The sequence below is a fragment of the Falco punctatus genome (genome assembly GCF_963210335.1).
Source record: "Falco punctatus genome assembly, chromosome: 1".
Taxonomy (NCBI): Eukaryota; Metazoa; Chordata; class Aves; order Falconiformes; family Falconidae; genus Falco; species Falco punctatus.
Window position 1 is genome coordinate 108,932,637 of NC_137580.1, and position 23,266 is coordinate 108,955,902.

Below are 23,266 nucleotides of genomic sequence, written 5' to 3' on the forward strand. Positions count from 1 at the left end.
CTTGGGAATTTTACCACAAACTGCAACTTAGCCTGGCAGACCAGGACTCTAATACATTGAGTCCTGCTTCAACCCCACCGTATAGACTGAAACCTAAAGCCTGATCTGCCAAACAGACCCTTCAACCACAGGCGGTTGCATGGAAGTAAAGAGAAATCCGTGTGCAGTGTACGGAGAATCAGACTGGTTCTGTTAGGGCTCTCTTTATACTGCCAGTTATTATGCATGTTTGTAGAGGACGGGGTGAAAACCTTTTTGACAGAAGATGGTAATTTAGTGTTCCTTAACTGAGTCATCTCCTTCTTCCAAATTTGCTCACCTTTTGAATATTTTGGTCTATTACCAGCCTCTTAGGTTATGTGCCAGTTAAATAATTCCATTCATTATGCAAAAAACATATATAACAGCTCATTATCCTCAAACCAGCCTCTGGGCACGTGTACAAAAATGTATCAAAGAGCATCAGTTAACAAAAATAATATCACAAGAGAAAATACAGTTGCTAAAGGGTGTTGATCAGCTGCAATAATCCTGCCCAAGAGACGGCTTCATCTCAGCCCTGAAAAGATCCCCATATACCTTTTATGCAATTTACAATTTATGAGTCTTAATTACTGAGTGTAAAGAGCTTTGGAACATTTGGATGAAAGATGTTGCCGAAATCTATGTAACAATTATTAATTACGTAATTTTCTCATGGCTCAAGCACCAACAGCGGGACAGTTACATCGCAGAGGGATGACACTGCGTCAATCCATCATGACACGAGTGTGTATGAGGAAGAACGGCAGCCGCCTCCTGCAGTCCCTGCTCCACCTGCAGCTTTTGTTTCAGGATCCTTGGGGCGTTTTTGCTAACGGGGCCCCATGGGACAAAGTCCTGGGGGTCGAGCCCAGAAATGTTGTGGCCTAAAAGAGCTTGAAGAGGAATTGGGCTGAGCGCTGTGTGTTTGGAAAACTAATTCCTGCCCAGTCTGGAGTGCCAAAGCCCAGGAAAGGGGATGTGTTTTGTGTTTCTTCCATGTTCACCGGCGCTGGAGTTCCTTGCTCCCAGCTGGCTCTCCAGTGTCCACGGCAGTTTTGGAGGCGTAGGGCTGTACGGTTTGCTGCACGGAGCAGCTGCAGCTGTGTGACTCCGGGAGAGCTGCTTTCTGGCCTCACGCCTCAGCTTCCTCGTACGTAAACCAGAACTTATAATAATAGTCTTCATAAAGTATTTGTAAAGCATTAGTATCATATACTGCTCCTCAGAGATCAACGTAAACAACGTGTAACAAGTACAAATGTCCTTTGTAGCTGCGGAAAGAACAGGTTTGCCGCGGGAGGATAATTAAGAGGATTTTTGTGGCAGGACTCCGGATGCTGACGGATCTGACTTATCAGACACTCCACATTCCTGCGCCCGCTGCAGCCCCGCGCCCTGCCGGGTGGGGTTTTCTGTTACACCGCCACAGTGACCAGGTACTTGGCGATGGCATGGCAGCGCCCTGCCACGCTCCTGGCACCACCTGCACGTGCCGACTCGTGCCGCCACGTTCCCTGCGCTGGGGGGGCGGCTTTTGCCCGCAGGGACCAGGCCCTCGCCTGGCACACCGCGTGCTGGTGCCCGACAGCGGCGAGGCGTGGCGGGGTGTCAGCCCCCCGCTGCAGCCCCCCGCCCCAAGGGGCATTCTGGGCCCACGTCTCGGGGGTCTCCAGGGAGCTTCACGCAGCACCTCAGCGCTCGCCGGCCCCGCCGTGGCCGCTGCCTCCTGCCCCTCGCTCGCTGTCGCCCGCCCTCGGGGCGGGTCGTCACCCTTCTCCCACGGGACGTCCCCAAACTGCCGGAGCAGCCCCAAACCATCTCCTCACGGCCCTCCCGCCCTCAACCACCGTGGCCGCCTCATGCCGCCCGGCAGCCCCAGCCCTGATCAAAGATGGCCGCCCGCCCCCGCCGCGGCCCCCCGTGAGCTTCTTGCCCTCATCCACGATGGCCGCCCCGGCCAATCCGCGAGTCGGGGCGGCCATGTTGAGTGAGGCGGGGGCCGCGGCCGCATCCCGTCATGCTCGGCGGGCGGCCGCCCGGAAGAGGGAGCGGGGCGGTTGTTGACAACATGGCGGCCGCTGGCGCCTCCGCGGGAGGAAGAGGCGGAGGGAGAGGCGGCGGCGGGCGGAGGAAGGAGTCTCATTCATAGGGAGCCCGGCTCGCTGCCCTCGCCCCCTCCCTCCCCTCCTTCCCCCCTCCCCAGCGGCCGCCTCGCCCCCTCCCCGGCACCATGTCCTTCTTTAGGCGGAAAGGTAGGGGGGCGGCGGGCGGGAGGCCCGGGGCTGAGGGACGGCCGCCGGCCTCGTCCCCCGCACGGCTGCTGGGCCCCGTGCCTGCCCCTCCGGGCACGGTCACCGGGCCCCGAGAGGAAGCTCGGCCGCCGCGGAGCGCGCTCCCCGCGAATGACGGTCAGTGCCGGGCCCCGCGGCGGGGCCCTTTTATCTCTCGGGGCGGGGGGCGGCGGGCGGGGGACCCCGGGGCTGCGGCTCTCCCGGGCCGCCCAGCCCGTGCGCGGCGCCCGGGGGCTGTGACATGGCCCGCACCTCCTGCCTTTGCGGAGCCTCTGAACTGTTGACACGGTGTTTTTCTCACGGCGCCGGTAGACACCGCTCTGTAAAATCAGACCGAACGGGCGAAGGGTGCTAGAGCCGTGGCTGCACCCCCAGCTGAGTGAGGGACCTCATCGCACCGAGCCCTTCGCCAAAGCCGGAGCCACCGACACGTTATTCCCTGACGCGCTTGTGGCTGTTACACAGGGCGATCGGGACTCCTGAAATATGTACAGTATCGCCGCTGCACAGATGGACGTAGTTCAAATGTTCTTTGGGAGCGAAGCGTTTTGAAGGCACTCGTGCTACAGCTGGCGCTGGCGTGGCACCTTCGGTCTGCACCGTGTCTGGTGTGAGTGGGTTTTGTTGGAAGTGGCACCTTTTAGGAAGGGCCTCCCGGGAAGGCGGCTCTGCTTTCTGTAGTGCTGAGTTCAAGCAATGGGACCGTGGCGGTTCCAGCCGTGGCTGGCAGCAGTGCTCTCGCAGAGCCTTCCTCACTTACTAAAGCCCGGAATGTCCATCTTGGGAGGCCAGGCTGTAAGTTAGGAGGAAGGAGCATAGTATCTGAGATGATGTTTTTGCTCTTGACTAACCCATCCTGTTGTAACCTTACTCAGCCAGAGTATCAGCGTTGAAAGTTTCATTTTTTGTGGAGGTTAGTGCAGTAGTCCTGGAAGAAATGAGTTTAAACTACTGTTCTGAAGACTCTTGAGGGCTTTGCAAATACCATAGTCCTTTTTGGGGTGTTTGCATGCTAACATTGAGCTGCAGAATTAAACTTTCATAGTGCTTTTACTCTTCAAAAATCGCTTCTGCTGCTTCGCTGGTGAGAACTGTGGAGCTGATGTTCCATCCTGATGCATCATCATAAGAACGATAGAAGCTTTGGTGAAAACTTTCTCGGGGAGAAAGTAATTAAAATCCTGAGTCTGTTACTTTCATTAAAGGATCTTTGGTCAGAGAAGCACAGTCAGAACTAAATGCCCGAGAGAGGCGATCTTGGAGAAGTAAGCTTTCATCTGGGCTGTACAAAGAATGATAGTTTTGTATAATCTCCATTTTAGATATGGGCTTTTAGAGAAGGTCTTAACCTGCAGCTGGGAGAAAAGCAACACATTAAGGGTTATGGTAGACCTCCACTGACTAGACAGACACGTGCAGCCCCAAACTGTATAGGAGCATCAGTGTTCTGGGGTGAGCTGTCATTGTTTAAGAGGATATCGCATTGGGTAGCAACTAGAACAATTGTTAAAAATTGAATTATAGCAAGGATCGCAAAAGAACTAGTGTGGAAAAATCAAGAACAGCAGTGAAATGGTTATTTTTCATACGGGCTTTTAAATGAAGGTCTAGAAGACTGAGGGTGGATCCTAAGTTGAGAAATTAAACTCTTACAGTTGAACCAGCAGCCAGGTGCTTGAGGGCAGATTATGAAATTGTTATCAATGAAACAGCCAGACAACGTGCTCATTCGCTAGGAATGTCTTGGAAATAGTGTACAGTCTTACTGGCTGGCTGACCTCTAAAACTTTATATTACATAATTTTTTGTACACGTTTGTGTGTGAACAGCATAGGTTTGTTCATTCTTCTGCATCTCAAGATGCGAATTAAAATGCTCAAACATCACGTGTCTGGCTTGCGTTGGTTTGATACGTTACTCCTTTGTGAATGGGGTTTGCTACTGGAAGTTCTCATAACCCCTTAGTCCTTGATTATCCTGTACCACAGTTACCTCTTGTTTCACGCAGACACCAAGTGACATCCGTTTTTTTGAGGAAATTGAAAGTAAATTCCTGTAGTGAAACTTCACTCTCTAATATTTGGTCTTGTCACATAGAGGAGTTTTCTTTTGTCCTCTGCTGTTAATGACTTCGTTTTGTTCTGCTTGAAGGTGTGGGGGGGGAAGCAGTCTGTGTATAAAGAGGTTAGGAACATGAACCAGGAGTTTGTATTACCAGTAATAAGTAGGTAATTAGACAGAGAGGAACTGAGTAGTTGGTAAGAAGGAACAGATATATTTAAACTGAAAATAGGCTTATGGAGGACTCCTGTGTTGAAACTCAGGAATCATTGCTGATAGTTAGGAGTCAGTTTGATGAATCGACTATTGGAATAATTTTGGAATGATAAAGGCTCGTAATACTGTAGAGAGGTTTCTTCGTTCCCATTGCACCTCGGGGTTACTTCAGACACGCAGGGTTTTTTCGGTGATTTTTCTCTTGCATATCAGCACGCCCCCAGTTATGTAAAAGCTGCTTATTCCCACTGTTCGCAGCTGCATCTGGCTGCAGGAGCTCAGTTTTGAAAGGATCCAGCTCTTAATGGACGCTTAAGCCCCACTGTCAGAGAGCGAGAATGTGCTAGCTGCTAGCTGAAATCTTAAATGCTGAGTTGCCAGTTTGCAGACCTGCAATGTTTTTACTTCTCGCAGTGAAGGCTGGCAGCACGGCAGTGCTGCAGCCGCCACTGTGCAGGACAATTATGTAACCAGACGTTGGAGTTTCCCTTTAGAATATTTTAAATACTTAGGTCAGAATAGGAAAGTTGGGGGGGTTTGTTTAATCCACTTGTGTTTTGTGATGTAAATGTTTGATTGTGCTGGGTTATGATTTGTGGTTATGTATGGAAGGACTCTACAATCAGTGTTCAGAGATGACCTATTTGTAGTAATAATCCCAGCCTGGAGCAGCCAGAGGAGGCTTTGCTGGTAGATCATGTTCCTCAGTATCCCCACTTAATTTGTTTCTCACGCCATCCTCTTTATGTACTACTTCGGTTTCTTTATTTTGAAACAGGTCTGCTCATTTGGTTCCTTTAGGAGCGTCCTTTTAAAAAATAAATTAAAAAAAACCACACCACTTTTCCATCGCAACTTTTTTTAAACTATTCTCTTCCCATTAGTTGCTTGCCGTAGGTGTGACAATAGTTCAGCTATATTATTTGAGAGAGAATTAACTGTTTGCAGGGTATTTCCAGAACACTGTTGTGGTATCCATCACAACTGAGGAGTCATGGGCTGGCTCTGTCTTCATGGAGCTGGTACATCTCCTCAGCTGCGTGCGTTGCACTGCTCTTCCTGCAATTTGAGGGGAATGTTGGGTTTAGATGTGTGGTTTCTGGTTCACAGAGAGCATCTGCCAGTGCTGTACACTTAAAACCCAGCTGTCCCATTCTTTCCAGTTAATGCTGCTTATTAAAGTAACCTTGAACGTAGCCTTGCTTTAATCATATAGACAAGCGAGCATCTTTCTCAGCGTTAATTTTAATATACTGTATTTCATTGAACATATTTCACAGATTATAAGGTTTTGCTTTTGAAAATAAATCAACGCAAAAGCTTTGAAAGCCTCTGTTAATTACTATATGTGCAGATTTCAGTAAGATGAGTTTTAACAAAATGATAGTTTACACCTGCCTTGATACTTGAAATAGGGAATTTTATGTCTGTTCTCTGGTAAATGCATTTAGTCACCCAAAATAGCATTAACATTTTCCTTTGTATTTTACAGTGAAAGGCAAAGAACAAGAAAAGACCGCAGATGTGAAAGCAATTAAAAGTAAGATCAATGTTTATTTTTGTCTATAAATTCAGTTATCTAATATCATCTGCCATTTTTATTTTAATTGGGATAATTTCCTTACAAGTGAGCACAGATGTGACCTATGCATTAAAAAAAAAGACCCAAAACTTAATTCTGTTTCTGAGTATTTATAGTAACTAATCTTTCCTAGTCATCTTGCTGAATCTGTAAGTACAGAAGGTTATTAAATTATGTCAGACGTGGGCTTTAATTCAAAGTGATCATGCAATTCAGTCACTTTGCAAATAGTGGTTATTCCTTATCTACAACAAATTGCTTCTGAAATTTCTTGCTTACACGTAGTGTACTTTGCAGTTTTGAAAATGCAGCTTAACCCTGTCTGATTTGCCAAAGAGGCTGCCGGTGTCTGATTTAACTTTGACTGATGCGGCTTGTGGGACTGAGGATGTGAACCCCGGTCAGAATGTGTAGCTATTCTAACACTGCGCCGTGTGGTGCAGAAATCTCGCTGCCAAATCTGCTAGGAGGGCAAAAGAAATCTTGAGGAGAAAGAAGTTGGAGCTGTGGCAAAACAAGATTATTTATCCTGTCGTTTTTTATTGCTATACAAAAAGGAGATGAGATAATTTGTTTGAATCTGATATGTTACTTTTATATCCTCAGACAAAATCCTGTTTCTGTACTTGTTAATATGTTATCTGGATACCAAGAGAAAATTAAAGGCTCTTTTCACCTTGGTGGTCTGTCTTTCAAATCAAATATAGGAAACAGTAAGTTGCATCCATTTAATAGCACACCCCGTGATTTCAGTGCAACTAGAATTTCTGATGACTAGCTGAAAGAGTTTTCCAGGAAAAGCCTACAGTGTGGCGACCCTGTTATTAAAAGTAAATTTGAGAATTACTCAGTGAGCTCCTGCAAACAGAGAGCATCTTTCCAGTGTGGCAAGCAGCTACTCTGCAGTCTGTGTGATGTTGGGTTAGTGATGTAGTGCTATCTGGAAGATTTGGAACAGGTGTTTGATCCTTAGATAAAGTAGAAACATTTTTCCTCAAATGTTCATAATGTATATTAAATTGAAGTCTAATTCACAAAAGGCTAAACCTTTGAGGCGTGTGGCTCTGCTCCTACGTGAGTAGCCCTCACCAAGTTTTCCCCGTTACTGTCAGCAGCCCAGGCAACTGGCTGCCAGTCCGTTGGCCTCAGAAAAAATAAGTTTTCTCCGTTATTGCTGGTACTTAATACCAAAGGCTTTGTAGGAGGTGGCAAGTGGTGTCTTGGTACCAAACACTGCAACTGGAGAAACGCCTCACAATAACGTAAACATTTTAACTCTCTTATACTGTTGCTCCGAAGGTACCTGTTACCATGACATGCAAGTGTGAAACTGTCAGCTTCTGTCATCAGGTGTCATGAAATTGTGAATAAAAATAAAGTTATGCAGCATGAAAGTCATCCAAACTGAGTTGCTTGACGCCTTGACGAAGCACACCATTAGGAGGTAGTGTGCTGAGATAATGTGTCAACTGACTCGTATTTTTGAGTCAGGTGTAAGATGTCCTTGCGTGACATCCTAATCAAATGCAATTTCCTGAGAGCTTTTGAAACTGCTATGAGCACATTTAGTTTTTTCAACTTAACATCAATTAACAATTAGTTAATTCTTTTTCACTGGCAGAGTTTTCTGTGAGGAAGTTCTTTGTTCTCTTTGGGCTCAGATAGCCAGGCATACTCAAAAACAGCTAGAGAAGGTTAAGGTCTATAACCTCGGGTTTCATCAGACATATTTCCTTGCTGCTTTTTTCTCTTAAAACCAAATAGAAAAAAGAAAATGTTTCTGAAAAATATTCTTGTTAAAACTCACAGATGGCTTTGTAGTTCAGGATTTTGTAGCGCATTTTGGCCTTCAGAAAGGTATGGAAATGGATTGGCAAGAACACTACAACTAAACCACATTGTTGCCAAAATAGCATTAAGCTGTTACGGTATCAGTATCAAGGAAGCAGGAAGACTCAGGAATAATATTTCACATGTAAACTTAGACTTGGTGTCTTTTGATTAGCTACTGAGTAAGGAAAATACAGGTGGGTGGGTTCCACTGCTCTACTGGAAGTGAATTTCCTCTTGCAGTAATAAAACTTGTTTATTTCTGTCATCTTTACTCTTACCAGACCCTCAATCAAAGAAGACGCACAGTGGTACAATGAGGTTTTTAGTAAGATTGACTCTTGCAAACTCTGTGGCACGTGTTGGGACGCTTAGCAGTGGGCTCTGCTTAGAAGAGGTCTTGGGATCCTTGTCTTTTCATCATTCCTGTCTTGATTCCAGCTCCAGTACCAGTACATTCCCCTCAAAGAAGCACTAGAAATCATGCCTTGCTGGAGGCTGCAGGACCAAGCCATGTGGCAATTAATGCCATCTCTGCCAACATGGACTCTTTTTCTAGCAGTCGGACAGCTGCCCTTAAGAAGCAGCCAAGTCACATGGAAGCTGCTCATTTTGGAGACTTAGGTAAGGCTTCATGAGCTCTAGAATAACGGCAACATTTCTTTTTAGTCTGTGTGTATTACTGGTATGCTCACTGTCCTTTGGTTTTCAGGCAAGTAATTAGCGAAACTGGCTGCTGTTACAATAGCACCTGTGTTACCCTGGAAGGGTTTTAATTGGGGACAATACCTTTGCTTGTTAAAAGAGGTTCCTTGGCATTGTGTACCACTGTTATGTTGGAGTCATCTCTTCCCCAGCTGCGCTGCAGGATGGTTTTGTATCAAATACCCGTGCCTGCAGTACAGCATGGAGTCATTCCCTTTATATTTTTCTTTAGGCAGATCGTGTCTGAATTATCAGGCTCAAGAGACCAAATCAAGCCTTTCAAAGACCCTTGAACAGGTTCTGCAGGACAATGTAGCCCTCCCTTATTTTATCCAGTTTATGGAACTCCGCAGAATGGAACACTTGGTTAAGTTTTGGTTAGAGGCTGAAAGCTTCCACTCCACAACATGGTCCCGTATAAGAGCACACAGCCTGAACACAGTTAAGCAGAGCTCGTTGGCAGAGCCAGTGTCGCCCTCAAAACAGCAGGAAATTGCGTCGTCTTCTCCAACTGGATTGCTTGAGGAGAGGCTGGAGTATTCTAGCACAGTCTGTCTGCTCAGGACCAAGCCAGTGGCTTCGGACAAGAACGACAGAACTAGCAACAGCCAGAACCACGTCCTCCCGGGTCAGGAGAGTGATAATACCAGTGTTCTTTGTCTAAGAAAATCTGAGACAAGTACCCACTCTGTTCCAGCTGACCAACAAGAATCTTCCAAGCTTACAGTATCAAATAGAAACAGCCCCTCCTCTGCACTAAAAGACTTGTCAGGAAAACTCATGAAAAGTAAGTGCCGTGTGTTTCCTTTCTTTGAAAAGGTGGGGAGATGGGGAACGTACCAGCTGCTGCTTGCTTTGTACGGTGAGCTGCCTCTGTTCCCACGTGTTCTTGCCAAGTATGATGTGATGTTGTGAGGAAGAAAATTGTGTGTATCAGTAATGTTAACCTGCTGTATAAGCTAGTGGTCAGTTTAAGCTATGTATTATTTGACTCTCTGGTTGTTTAAAAATAAATAAGCTGCTGAAGAGCCTTCAAAATCATGTGCTCTAATAAGCTTAGGTTACTTCTGTTCCTACTTGTATAATTTAAGAAATGAAGATGAACATTGCCATTCCCTTTCTTCCCTCACCCGTCCCAACTTAAAAGAATTGCAGAAAATGTGGATGATGGGGCTGAGAATTGGTAATTAACTTGGCACAGAAGGTAAATATCCTGTATCACATAAAATGACATAAGTAACAGTTGCAAGAGACTTGTAGAGACTTTTGTGTGGAACGTACTGTTTTTGTTCTTGGATTTATTTGATAGAGTTCCTCCCCTTGTAACTGATTTGTTCTCATTTGGATTCCACCTCTTCAGAGGCTACTGGAAGTAAGGATGAAATTAAAATATTTACTTTTGGTAGTAAGCTACATGCACAGTAACCTGTTTCTCTACTTTGCATCTACTCAGTCCTTTCTCATTTGTGCAAGTCTACAGACAAAAAGGAAACACTTCTTTCTTCATATTGGTTCCTTTTGTTTGCCCAACTGTTTCCTTGTGTTGCATCCCTTTCTCTTGCTGTTTGTCTTTCTCATATAGTTATTTATCATGTACCTCCACAATACATAACCTCAGCCCCAGAGTAGCTTAAACAAATGCAATGATACTTCAGTCATGAAAAGCACCTCTGCTTTCTGACAGTTAAGAATTTGACAGTACTAGGTCTTTTTTGAGAAATCTGAGAAGTCTGGAGTATAATTTTTTTTTCTCTCTTCCAGACCAGTGTCCCAACTCTCAAAAGATGACACGTAAAGCATACTTCTTGTTTTAAGGCATCCTATTTTAAGATATTTTTTTTCTTGCAATTCCTTTATGATACAAATGTTTTATATTCTGTATGATGAGAGCTAGAAATTGAGAACTTCACTGCAGATCTTGCCAGAAAGGCGTTACTTCTGGGACTAAGGTGTGCGGCTGAGGAAGAGGGTGCTGTCTTGTCTGGTGGTAGGGAATTGAGAGCTGCGTTGCTTTGTTCCATCTCACTAGTCCGTCCGTGCTGGGCTTATCGTGACCTGGCTAGAGGTAACAGTCACTGGAGCTCATCAGTAGCAAAGTATCGAGTAGTGGACTGAAAGCTTCATGGGAAAGAAACTTGCCACTGAAAATTAGATACTTGCTTTTCTGAAGAGCAGATGTTTGTTATTCGCTCCTCGTTTTAGACCTGTGCCAGGATAATCAGAGTTTGATTCTGTATTTCTTCCTTGTAGGTATAGAACGGGATGCAGTTAGTACTTTTACCAAATATATTTCTCCAGATGCTGCTAAACCAATACCTATTACAGAAGCGATGAGAAATGACATAGTTGGTAAGAATGTATGCTGCTTACTCATTTCAGAGCTTCCTCCTTCCCCAAAAAGATGCATCTTTAATACCACATACACTCACATTTCTTTTTATTTTTATGAACTTTAAAGCCACTTGTAAAAGATCATAGATAACATGACAAGTATCAGTGGATCTGACCTTTCAGTAGTGCTGTGCAATATCCCCAGAAGAACCTTCAGAGGCTTTGCTTAAATTAGTGAAAGAATTCCTGGTGATTATGGAGGGAATCCCCATTTGAGTCTCAATCAAATGTTTTAGCTGTAATACTATCATTCAGCTATCTGCAGTGCTTGAAAAGCTTTTTTGCACAGTCAGAACCAACTGATTCTACTGGATTTGAACTGCAGTTTCTCATTAACCAGTTGTCACTCATGTCTTTCAGCTTGATCAGCCAAATACATGTTAAAATTAACCTGGTCTTTCTTTGCAGCAAAGATTTGTGGGGAAGATGGACAAGTGGATCCTAACTGTTTTGTTACAGCACAGTCCATAGTGTTTAATGCAATGGAACAAGAGTAAGTTGATTGGTTTGGCTTCTTGTGTCTGTTGCCTTTTGCAAAAAGTGGTTCTGTTAAATGGTTATGCTTCCATGAAAATTTTTAGCCAACTGTTTGTGCAGCCTTCTGTATTTGAAACTGCTCAGATCTTTTCCTGCATATCCATTCTTGTGATCACTTGAAGTTGTGTGTGCGTGCTATTATTGTATTCTTTGTGTCTGTCTTGTGTCATTTGTCAACCCATGCCATTTCTTGTTTGTTTTGTTTTTATTTAACTAAAAGCATTAAGACTTGTGGGGTGAGAACTAGTTGGTTCATAAGGTGCCTTGAACACTGTGGACCGTTAATAACTAACTGTCATTCTGTCTATGTGCAGGCACTTTAGTGAATTTTTGCGAAGTCATCATTTCTGTAAATACCAGATTGAGGTGCTGACTAGCGGGACTGTTTATCTGGCTGACATCCTTTTCTGTGAATCAGCCCTGTTCTATTTCTCTGAGGTGAGTGTTAGCTTTTGGGGTTTCTCTTCTTTTATTCCTTTCTATCAAATGCAAAAAACTATTCACCCCCTGATGGCTCTAATAAAGACATCTCAAATGTAATAAAAAAGATGAGGTGTATCTTTTTCTGAGAGAAAATGCATTGAAAGGTTTCCTGCCCATGTGTAGAACTATTTCACATGTTGAAACCTATACGCTGTATTGTAGAATGAGTTTTGGTGCGTGCCCGCTCCAGTTAGTGCTTGTGTCTCTTTGCTCTGTAGAAGCTTTGACATTGTTGTCTTAATCTTGCCAAATGAGGTAGTGACCTTGAAAGCCTTAAGCATTCTTACAGATAACAAATAATTCATTGGCTTTACGCAGAGAGGATACCAGCTAGGAATGTGGTAGGTTAGATGTATGATTTTACAGTTGTGGGGTCCTCTGCCTTCAGGGAGTCATCTGTTAATTCTAAAATACTTGTCCCAGTAGTCTGACAAGCCAGTCTAGTTTGAAACGGCAAACTGAGAAGCTGAGACGGTACTCTGAGTTCAATGTGAGCTAAGCAAAACATGAAAATAGTGTTTCCTCTGTCTTTAGTATGATTAAAAAAAAAAATATGTATGGAAACTAAACGTCGAAATTACCACAGAAATGTCACAAGTTCTTTTTTTAAAAAAAAACAACAAAAAACAAACCCCAAAACAAACTGAATCTGTCTGCAACACTGTACCTGAAAATTCAGAAAGTGTAAGATACACTGGTGGCAATTCTGCATCATTAATATACGGACTATATTTTTTGTTTAAATGGAAAGCAGCAGGTTTGTCTATGCTTATTAAAAGTTTCTTGCTAAAACTTCTTTAATTTCTCCTCTTTTTTTTTTTTTATTTCCCTTCTAGTACATGGAGAAGGAAGATGCAGTTAATGTATTGCAGTTCTGGTTGGCAGCAGATAACTTCCAGTCTCAGCTTGCTGCCAAAAAAGGCCAGTATGATGGGCAAGAAGCACAGAATGATGCCATGATTTTATATGACAAGTGAGGGAGTTCAACAATTACTTGTTTCTGAAGCTCTAATTTTGTGCCTGTAGTTTTGTGTTGCACTGTGCAAAAAGAACTTTTCACTTCCAGACTGTAACTGTGCGGTCTTGCACTGTTACACTGAAATGCGTTTTATTAAGGTGGCCTTCGATGTGTATGAACACAAGAACTTACAAAATTTTTCTTTATGCGTGAGGAGAAAAATCCTTATAAAGACTCCATTCTTAAACATAATTTGGAGTTTTCAGGACTTGATTGCTTGAGTTTATGTTTGATTGTGAAATATCAAAGCCAGTTGGTTGGCATTTGAAAATGTAAAGGATTTAAACCTAATAGCAGGTGCAACACTGTAGAAAAACCTTAAGGTTCACACACTATTGTCCATTTAAAGTAGGCTGTGGGAGCTGTTACACATGTAGTAAAAGCCAAACAGTGCTTGTTCTTAATATTTCAGAATATTTTCTTTTTTTAAGGAAGCGACCAGATGCCTTTTAATATCAGGCTTTCCTCTCGCTCTCAATAGTGTAACTTTTTTTCCTTTATTTTGTGCTTCACCTGGGCAATAATGCAACAGACATCAAAACTGCTTCCAGAAAAAGTTTGTCCTTAAGCTTAAGTGTGAGACTTGTTTCCACAGCTTGTTGAGTTATTACCCTGGTAGGAAATAATAATTGGAGAGGAAGTAAACAATTCCCTCTGACTTTCATCAGTCATCCTCCCACTCCATCCATAAACTTGGTTTTCAACGATGTGATTAGTGAAGCAAGTGCTGTTTCAGAGTGCCGGGTGTTTCCTCTTCCCTGCTGCAAGGCTCTGTGTGTAAGATCCTGCTCATCAGCAGTCAGGTGGTGCTCGCTCTTTTATCTGTATCTTCGAGGCAAGGTTTTATCAAAAGCTTTTCTGTGAGTAAGGGATTTTCTTCCCCTGTAGTTAGTGAGGATCAGTTGTACGCATGTTTTTGCAGCCAGCACCATCTAGTGACTGCAGCATGACGAATGGCCTGTGGGAAGGGTGGGTACTCGCCACCTGCAGAGTTTTGCAAATCTTGTTCTGTTGTCGTCTTCCTCTGTCCGGTGCTGCAGGTACTTCTCTCTTCAGGCCACTCATCCTCTTGGGTTTGATGACTCGGTGAGGTTAGAGATTGAGTCCAACATCTGTAGGGAAGGTGGTCCTCTCCCTAACTGTTTCACCACTCCCTTACGGCAGGCGTGGACAACCATGGAGACGGTGAGAGAGCTTCTTCGGTTTTGACAGTTAATAAAGCTGACGTGGAGACCCTGTGGTGTCAGGTGTCCCCTGCGGCATCTCTGATTTGTCCTGTTCTTTTATTGACTTCCTATTTACCTGGATAATAGAACAAATAGAAAAATTTGCTAAACTATTTTCCCCAGCTTGATTTGAAAAGATGCCACCCACTGGCTTCTGTTATTTCTCTGTGAAATGTTTGTCTTGGGTGATTATTGCATTTTAATTTCCTTCCGTGTGAATTGCTGTCAGCAGCTCCTTGTGTATCTTTAGAAAATTTTCCTTCCTGTTAGTAACAGTTATTTGCAAGTCTAATACCAGTGGTGTGGTTAATAGCGTAACTCTGGGATACCTGATACTAGAGATTAGTGATTTGATTCGGGATTTTTCAACAGCATTGCAAAATAACTGTAAGCCTGTTGGGTTGTCAGGATTTTCTAGAGGGGAAAAAAAACCCACTCTACTTCAGCTCCAGTTACTGGAGGGTTTGGTTAATATACAGTTGTTTTTGTTAATTTTGCAGTAGGATTTGAATTTAAAGCAGTACAGTTGGTAATCTGGAGTAATTCCACGTGTGGACACTTTTACTTGTGTACCATCTACACAAGGACTGTGTCCCTTCTGTTCTGCAGACATCTACAGTAATTGTGCAGACCAGCCTAGATTAAAGAGAACTCCTTCTTTGTCTCAGGTTTTTTTACCTGGCTTCTTGTCCAGCAACCTTTACTACAAATACTTGAATGATCTCATCCATTCAGTACGAGGAGATGAATTTCCAGGAGCGAATATTGCACTGAGTATTCACGGCCCAGGTAGCTCTCCTGATAGTGATTCTATAGGGGGCCCGGATGGCTCTGCCTCCCAGGTATGTGTTTCTTGGTTTGATTCTGTTATAGGAAATGCTGCCGTCATGTTTCTGTATCAATATCAAAGTTCATAGACTTTAAGGAAACATCTTGTAATGTGAAGCTTCCCCTTCTGCTCTAATGTTAAAGCGAGTGTTCTGTCGGGACGTGTTCAGCCTGCCTGCTGCTGAGTTCTAACAGTATTGGCGTGGAAGGGTGTCCGTCCTGTTTGTTGTACCCAGACCCTTGTACTGCTTTTAGTTCTTCGCATCAAAGTGATGTTTTTATTAAGCTGTTAATAGTCACTGAAGACTGTTTTGTAGTGCTGTAACATTTAAGAATGCACTTTTTTTTTTTTTAGAAATAAGGGTTTTGATTAATGCCATAGTTGTAACTTTAGGTGAAAACTGGCACTTGTGAATATTCTATAGAAATTAAATATGCAAGTTTTGTGTGCTCCAGTCTATTAAAATGCCAGATCTTCTGTCCTGAAGAGTCCACTCAGTTCCAGGGTTTAAGGCATCTGTCTGCTCAAACATGGAGCAGTGCCAGTTAATATCTGACCGGGTGGTGCTCACTAGTTTGTCTCAGCAGACTTCTCCCTGCTGTTGTCCTAAGCTAGCTACTCCTGCTGGTCTGATAGAGAATGGCCAGACTCCTAACCTTTCCAAAAGAACCTTCTGACACTTCACTGTGTTACCGCCAAGATGCTTTGAGCTGGGGGGTGATACCTGAATTCTGTTTGCATGTATAAGTTTGATGTAAAGCCAGACATAAGAAAAAAAGTCTGTTGCTGGGTGAGGCATTCTAATCACGCACGATGAGAGCTATGTGGCTGCTGCTTTGCTGTAGTGTGTAGATACAAGCAAGAATGTGCCTAGGCTCCTTCAGCTCTGTTACCCTTCCAAAGTCCTTGAGAAATGGCCACTGTGTATTTGCTTTGCACGGTGCCCTGGTTGCAGGCCAGCATCTTTCTTTTTTACTGCTTTTCATGGTGCCGCTTTGAGAGCTGTGTTCCCTTGTGGGCCTAGCCTCAGAAACAGAGCTCATTACACACTGAAACTAGCCCAGTAATGCTGGAGATGTGTTTTTAACCAAGAGTTGTCTATTCCAAAAATTCTAGCTTTGCTTAATTCAGATGTGAAAGAAGAGAGGATAAGCAGATTCTGACTTATCTGTAACCAGGTCATTTTGCAAACTGCAAGCCCAGCTGAGAGCAGAAAAGCGAAGTAAGAACTGCTTCTGCTGAATTGCTTTTATTGAATGCTGCAGTGCCACCATGGGTTTTATATCCAGTATCTAGACCAACGTTATTGATGTACTGTGTTTCAAGCAACTTGGAAGCTGTCCTACCAGCTTGTAATATTTTTAAACCTCCTAATTTGCAAGGAGGGAATATTCCTCCTCGTTCCAAAGTGGGAGTAAAATCTGTGTTCTTGAAATATCCTGCTGCTTGATAGCGTGAGCAGGAGAAACTGCTGGTAATTGGCTTGCTTGGACGGTTTAGGAAATGAAGTGCTGCATTTGGTGTTGTGCATTCCTGCTTATCTGAATAGGAGAATCTCTGGGCTTCTGCATATATTTGCATAAAGAACAGCACTTATGCAGAGCAGCAGGAAAGGAGTTTGCAAGGCAGCTGCCATAAATGTTTCTGTTGTGTGTTAAGGTGCTAATAGATTGCTGTGCATTTGTGTTCTCCCTGCTGTTGCTCTAATGTTTCCTTGGCTTTTTTCCTAATCTTACATAAATACTCCAGGCCAAAAGATAAATGTTTGTTCTCTGTGTATGGAGGAAGCATTGTGTGTTCGGGAATTGCTTACCAAGTGCATGAGAGGAATGAGTGAAGCTGCTGCGGCTTTTGAAGTAGTTCAGTGCTAAGTACTCACAAACAAATAATTTGCATGCACAGACAGATCTGTTCAGTGGATAATGCTTAGGCAGCAGTCCTTACACGTATGTATGCTGACCTGTACGTTGTGTTCTGTTCATGTAACTTTATCATCCTCTGTTTAAAAACAGTGTCATACTGAGTTAGCTGTGCAGATGCTCTCTAATTCTTTTATGCTTGCTTACAGACTTTATAGAGGTTTATCTAAGTGTAAAAGCACTAAAATTGCACTTTTGTTAAGAAGCTATTAGTTGTCTGCATTGGGCACTAATACTTAGAATTTTTATTTGTAGTCCAATGTCAAAAAGGCTAATGTTAAAATCCTGAAAAATTTTGATGAAGCAATAATTGTAGATGCTGCAAGTCTGGATCCAGAATCTTTATATCAACGAACATATGCAGGGTAAGGTTCATTCAGTGTATCTCATTCTTTCTAGTGATGTTTCACCTCTTTCATTTTTGCTGTGTCCTCCTGCATGGAGAGTACCCACACGTAAGATGTTGCAATCTTAGTATCTTAGTCTTAATGTTTGCCAGTAAACTGATTCCAATAGTGTGATTTAACACCAATGTCATAGTGAATGCTTCTCTGACCAGAGTGGCAGCCAGAAAAATATTTCCAATTGGGTTTTCTCTTTCTCCTAGTTATTATTCCTGTTTTACTCCAAAATACAGCCAAGTAGCTCCTGTTTGGAGTTGGAACAGAAAAGAATAAGCTTGGGCGCCTTAGATGCTCTAATGTGCAACTGATTTCTTCCTACCTCCATGGGAGAGAATGGCTGAGACTTTCTTTAGCGGTTTGCACAGCTGTTCTTCTGTTTCTTAAGTTGCTCTTTGTTACAAAGCTCTTCCACCCTGTGGATCTCATACAGAAATTCTTTGTTTCTATAGCTACCTTGCTTTTCTGTCACATACCAATCTTCTGTCCTTTCAGGTGCTGTAAACTGTTTTCTCCCTAATAACATGTTTTTGTAATAGTGTGGAGCACTTGTTAGCACTGCCTGTTGACATTACGTGATTGAGTCATTGAAGCATTTGCCTGCTTCTAGTTTCTAGAAGAATTTTTAAGATACACTTTGAATTCAGATATGTGAGAAGAGCATGAGATTTTTCCCAGTGTATCAAATTTAGGTGGAAGAGGTGGTAAGTGGTCTTCTGGCACTAGAGTCTTTATTGTGGTGGGGTTTTTGCTTTCCTGACTGGTAGCTTTCCATAATGCTGAAGTTCTCTTGGTAACCTGTGTGGTTCTTTGTATTTCTCCTCTCTTCAGGAGGATGACGTTTGGACGAGTCAGTGACCTGGGACAGTTTATCAGAGAATCTGAACCTGAGCCTGATGTCAAAAAATCAAAAGGTTTGCTTTCCTTTTTCTATTTCTGTAAACACCTGCAGAGCTGCTCTCTTCCTTACTGCAGTTAAGATGAGCAAGATTCTTGGCTCTTCCCAGACCTGTTTTAAGCCAATTAGAGGTGTTTAGGGGATCATCCTGTACTGAGGCAAAACCCGTCTCTGGCCCGGTTTCCTATCCAAATTCTGCTTTTCTGGTCCAGCTGGACTCCTGGGAGTATGAGCAGCCTGTGGGAGTTGGAGCTGTCGATGGAACCTGGCAGGGATGGAAGCCACTAGCAGCTGCGCTGATGATCAAACCTTCAAAGCTTTGGTCTCAAGATGAAAAAGAACTTGAGCTCTCCACATGCTTCCCACCCAGTTTGGGACCTGCTGTTAATGCTGCTTTTCAGCTCTGGTAAAGAGGAATGGTTCGGGCTCAGTGTCTAATGAACCATGGCTCCACGTAATCCCTTGTCTTTCATGCTATGCTTCTGTGTTCTCCAACACCAGCAGTGCAAACCCTTCAGGATGAAAGGAAGTAGCTTTTATAGAGGTGTGCCATGGAGGGTGCTAATCTACTTTGCTTGCTGTTTTTTATCTCAACTAGGGTCCATGTTTTCACAAGCAATGAAGAAATGGGTTCAAGGAAACACAGATGAGGTGTGTCCTATTTTATGTTGTCCTTGTGACTTACTTTACAGTGTAGATTAGGGAAATGAAGTACTGAAGTTCTTGATCCTGGGTCTTTCTCTCTGAGTATCTTTCTGATGCACCAGCAAGACTCTGTGTGCCAAGTGTAATTTAATTGCACGCATGTGTGAAGCTAGTTCATTTTTTGCCAGTGCTTGCTGGTTTAACCAATAGAATGGTTAACTGTGCGCTTGCAGTCAAAGTTTTGCTTTTTATGGTGTTATAAGTTGTATCCACAATTGAGAGCAGAGGTGCTGCTCTTCTTTGTCTTGTGTTGGTTGGGTTGGGTTTTTTTACTGTGAAGTGACCACTGCACATGGATTGCAAGCTGCATTTTTCCCCCTTGGAGGGGCTTGGACAAGTCCCCAACAGATAAGTCTGCAATCTTCTCTAACTCACTCTCTTGACATTAATGCTCTGCTTGGAAACCAAGTGCATTTCCATCAAGGGAGGGTAACGTTTACTACAGGTCACTGAGTTGTGAAGGTTAACTGCATCTCCAAGGTTGAGTGTGTGAATGATGCTGAGGGAACTGTGTTTTTAAGAACTTGCAGCTATTTGTATTTTGGGATTTTTTTTTTCTGCGGCAGGCTCAAGAAGAGATGGCTTGGAGGATAGCGAAGATGATAGTCAATGACGTTATGCAGCAGGCGCAATGTGAACAGCCTTCGGAGAAGGTTACCAAGGTAAGGGGGTGGAAAGGCTGCCTGTCTTTATCTGACGTAAGCCAGGCTGTGGGAGGAGCAGAGCTCTTGCTCGCCTTCCTAGCGCATCTGAAACCCATGCTGGTAAATGTTCGAACTAACACAGCACGATACAAAGAAACAAAGGTTGGAAGTGTTTCAGCCTACATATGATGATGTAGGAATTTCTTAACAGACAACTGTAGCGGTTCTCCTGCGCAAGCATTAAAATTCTTTCTTCATTTTGAGTCTTTACAAACTGCCTTAGTGAAAAGAGTGATTTGTGCTACAGGATCGATACTGTAATTCCTTACTTGAGTTCACACTTGCTGTTTCCTGTTAACAGATACTGGTATATTTGCCTAAAGGGTCTGTAAAACTCAAGAGCTGGGAAGTTGTCTTGCTGGGTGCGCTAACTTACACAGTGCTGTGTCTGCACCTTTAAGGACACAATAGCCCTGTCCATAGGCTAGTGGCTTGGTGTGGCGTGTTATTGTTTAGTGACTTAGTTGTTGTGCAAGTCCACATTTTCTGTGTTTAAAAAACACCCCAACAGTTCTGATGCAACAGGTGGAGTTTTGTGAAATAATGACGACAGGAGTGTACCAAGTTAATCTGGTATTTCTGGCTTTCAGGCATCTGACTTCTTAAAAATTTACTTGCACTGGTTTTAATTATTGAAGGTTAAATGGGCTTTGGCACATGTTTTTAGACCCAAATGGATGGATCCATAGTTTCACTATGTAACTGTTTTCTTTTTAATAGAGCAGTTACATTTAAATGACTTGTATAATGATTTCACTTAATAGCTTGGCTGCAAATGATATAATTCCAGTTGGGCTAGATGAAAAGGTCACTCAGCACAGTATTTAGAAAGTACCAGGTGGCTGCAGGTGCTCTGGCGTCATTTAAGCAAGTATGGTTACAGTTATCGGAAGGTTGAGTGTGTTGGGGGATTTTTTTTTTCCTCTCCTAAACTCATAAGCATATGTGGCCTCAACATTTTTAAACACACAATGTCTTTCGAGCAATTGCCTTGTATGTTTTAGGGTAAAGTGAACTCTAACCTTGTTTTTCTTTTTCCAGCTATGATTTCAGAAATGCCAGAACAGGAAATCTGGTTTTCCCGCTTGGAGAATGAGTGAACTTTCCCTTTTGGTGGGTTCTTTAACACAGCCAATAAAAACAAAACACTGTTACTCCAACCGCCGAACTCTCCCTCATTTATAAGGAAGAATGAAAAAAGAAGCAATCGTGTACCTCCACTGTAGAGCGTGAAGAAACACTTTTTCCTGTTGTATGTGGCGTTAACAATAAGGATGGTTTTTAAAAGAGGTGAAGACGCAGTTTACGAATGCGTCACTGAGAAACTGCGATCAGCTTCACAAATACTTAACCCTGTCTCAAAAAGACTTTTAAGCAAAATATCTGGAATGGGACACAAGCCACGACAGAGGGGAAGGTTTTGCTGTAGTTTCTAGTTCTACTACTTGTAATTTTTTAAACATGTAATTGGAGAGGCCATGGGGCATGTTGCCAACATCGGCCATTGGAGAATCGAACCTGAAATGGTGAATTCATTGGCATTGAATGAATGACCTAAAAAGTCGAAAGTTTTATTTTTTCCTTACTTGAAATAGATGCGTATTCAACTGTAAGATAAATGTATTTTACTTCATAACTATGTTAACTTTGAAGGCAGTGTAGAATGATGAGGAGCAAAGCCTGGACAGCGTTAACTCCCTTGTTGAGCTCTTACACCTGCATACACAACCCCCTGCTTCTGACACAGAGCAGACTTGAAAGCTCATCTTGCACTTGTGCGACCCTCTGCCCCCAAGCCACGGCTCCGAATGCAGCCCACATTCTGAGGAGATTGTACCCTGTAGACTGTTCCATTTTCTTTCCTTTGCATCCCATGAGCAAAGAAAAAAGTAATTTCTGCCATTCTCCATAGCTTGTTGTCCTCCAGCCAACATGGTATCTAATTCCAGATGTTTGGTTTACAAAGAAAAACAATTTTTAATAACCTCTGGCCTTCTTCCTGACATTGGCAATGCTTGCGACTTGCAAAACCTTTAGTTTAATCAAAAAGCCACAGTGTTACACAGCACCTCTGTTTTTTTTTTTTCCAGTGAATTGATTTTGCAGGGTATCATAAGTACTCAGTGTCTCACCATTCTGTTATTGCTGCATTTTTAGTATACAACACTTAGGGGTTTTTTTGTTTTATTCTTATGATTGCTTTTTTGTCCTCAAACTTGTGCAAAAAAATCACTTTGTGAAGAAATCAAATCATCTCCAATGTTCAGAATATCTTGATTGACTAGCAAGTGTTATTCTGTTGCAATATTCGATTGTATAGAGACACACTATTGTCTATAAAAAAGCAAAAAAGGCTGTGTATAGGTTTTTGGTACTATGTACCACCTCTTACTTCTCTCATGCCCAAGTATTCATGTACTTAAAACATACTATATTTAATTGTGTTTTGATTTAAAATATATAAATATTAAAATTTGTGTCAATTTTCTGTTTTGATGGGATTTGACCTTACCTGTTGGTTGTGTTTGGTGGGTTTTTTTAAAAAATGTTGTCTTGGCGAGTTATAAAAGGAAGTTTGTCCTTGGTATATTTGCACACAGTTCTCAGTATTTAATGGATGATGTTGATGGCAGATTTTTGAAATTAGAATAATTTCTATCGAAATACTAAATAAGAAGGTGTTTTAATTGCAGGCCATGTAAGAAGTTGGCTGGGAAATGGGTAGAATGGGCAGCGCTTGGTCCTGTGGTGCAGTATTGAACAACCCATGTACATTTGAATCCTGCATGGGAGTGCTAAACCTCACCTGTTCTGCGCACAACGCTGACTCCTTTTTCCACCTTTCCAACCAGCTGAGTGTGTTGAGGGATTTACAGGCCACAAGTTTAGGTACAGATATGGCTCAGGGCTGCGTTTCCCTTAGCTGCTGTGCTGCGTGGGCTGGAAGTGGCCAGACCCAGCATGAGGGGCTCAGCTTAGCTTGGGTCAGCTCAGTATGAAACGCCTGCAGTGCTGCTGCTGATAACATCCATGATCAAGAGATGGGAAAAATCCCTGTCAGGGCTCGGACCTGTCCATGGGGCCTAGCCCTGCTTTTCAAGAAGAAGGCAGCATGCTGGCGGCCGCTGCAGACCAGCCAAGCGCCTGCTCGGGGCAGCTTCTCAAAGATGCTTTGTTTGAGTGGTGGCCCAGGGTGAAGCATAGCTCTGTTGTTGGTTTAGGCCCACCTGCCAGTTTTTCATTTTCTCTTTATATGCAGCGTTTAGATTTGATGGAGCATTGATCATGGGGGTTACAGATGTCTGATGCTCTGTGGTGGTTGCCAGTTTGTGTGGGATGGGATGGGGACACTGAATTTCTTGCTGTTACCAGTTTGCCTGGCAGGTTTAAGTCTCTCCTAGCGCAGGGTCTCCCTCCTTCCCCTCCAGCCCAATGAGCCAGTGTTT

The 23,266-nt window shown here is 43.2% G+C and overlaps 1 protein-coding gene across 3 annotated transcripts; it reads left to right on the top strand.

Annotated features, from left to right (window-relative positions):
- Nucleotides 1-2,047: 2,047 nt before the first annotated feature.
- Nucleotides 2,048-22,297, top strand: AKAP10 (A-kinase anchoring protein 10). 3 transcript variants are annotated; one of them, XM_080383456.1, is made up of 15 exons: nt 2,048-2,432; nt 6,085-6,132; nt 8,446-8,628; nt 8,942-9,496; nt 10,960-11,058; nt 11,509-11,593; nt 11,952-12,075; nt 12,957-13,093; nt 14,179-14,323; nt 15,033-15,206; nt 17,368-17,477; nt 18,345-18,427; nt 19,010-19,062; nt 19,683-19,778; nt 20,862-22,297. In XM_080383456.1, exons 1-15 carry the CDS (start codon nt 2,255-2,257, stop codon nt 20,865-20,867), a joined length of 2,076 nt encoding a protein of 691 aa, XP_080239582.1. In that variant the 5' UTR covers nt 2,048-2,254; the 3' UTR covers nt 20,868-22,297. The 3 variants fall into 3 exon arrangements, 1 of the variants encoding a protein (XP_080239582.1); XR_013927521.1 differs by lacking the exons at nt 17,368-17,477; nt 20,862-22,297 and having other exon boundaries at nt 2,054-2,432; nt 19,683-19,767; XR_013927522.1 differs by lacking the exons at nt 19,010-19,062; nt 19,683-19,778; nt 20,862-22,297 and having other exon boundaries at nt 2,054-2,432; nt 16,310-17,477; nt 18,345-18,384.
- The last annotated feature ends 969 nt before the right edge of the window (nt 22,298-23,266 follow it).

Coding starts and splice junctions, on each gene's coding strand:
- AKAP10 (XM_080383456.1), top strand. CDS start 2,255: ATGTCCTTCTTTAGGCGGAAAGGTAGGGGGGCGGCGGGCGGGAGGCCC. Junction 8,629..8,941: donor TGCTCATTTTGGAGACTTAG/GTAAGGCTTCAT, acceptor ATTTTTCTTTAG/GCAGATCGTGTCTGAATTAT. Junction 15,207..17,367: donor CGGATGGCTCTGCCTCCCAG/GTATGTGTTTCT, acceptor TTTTATTTGTAG/TCCAATGTCAAAAAGGCTAA.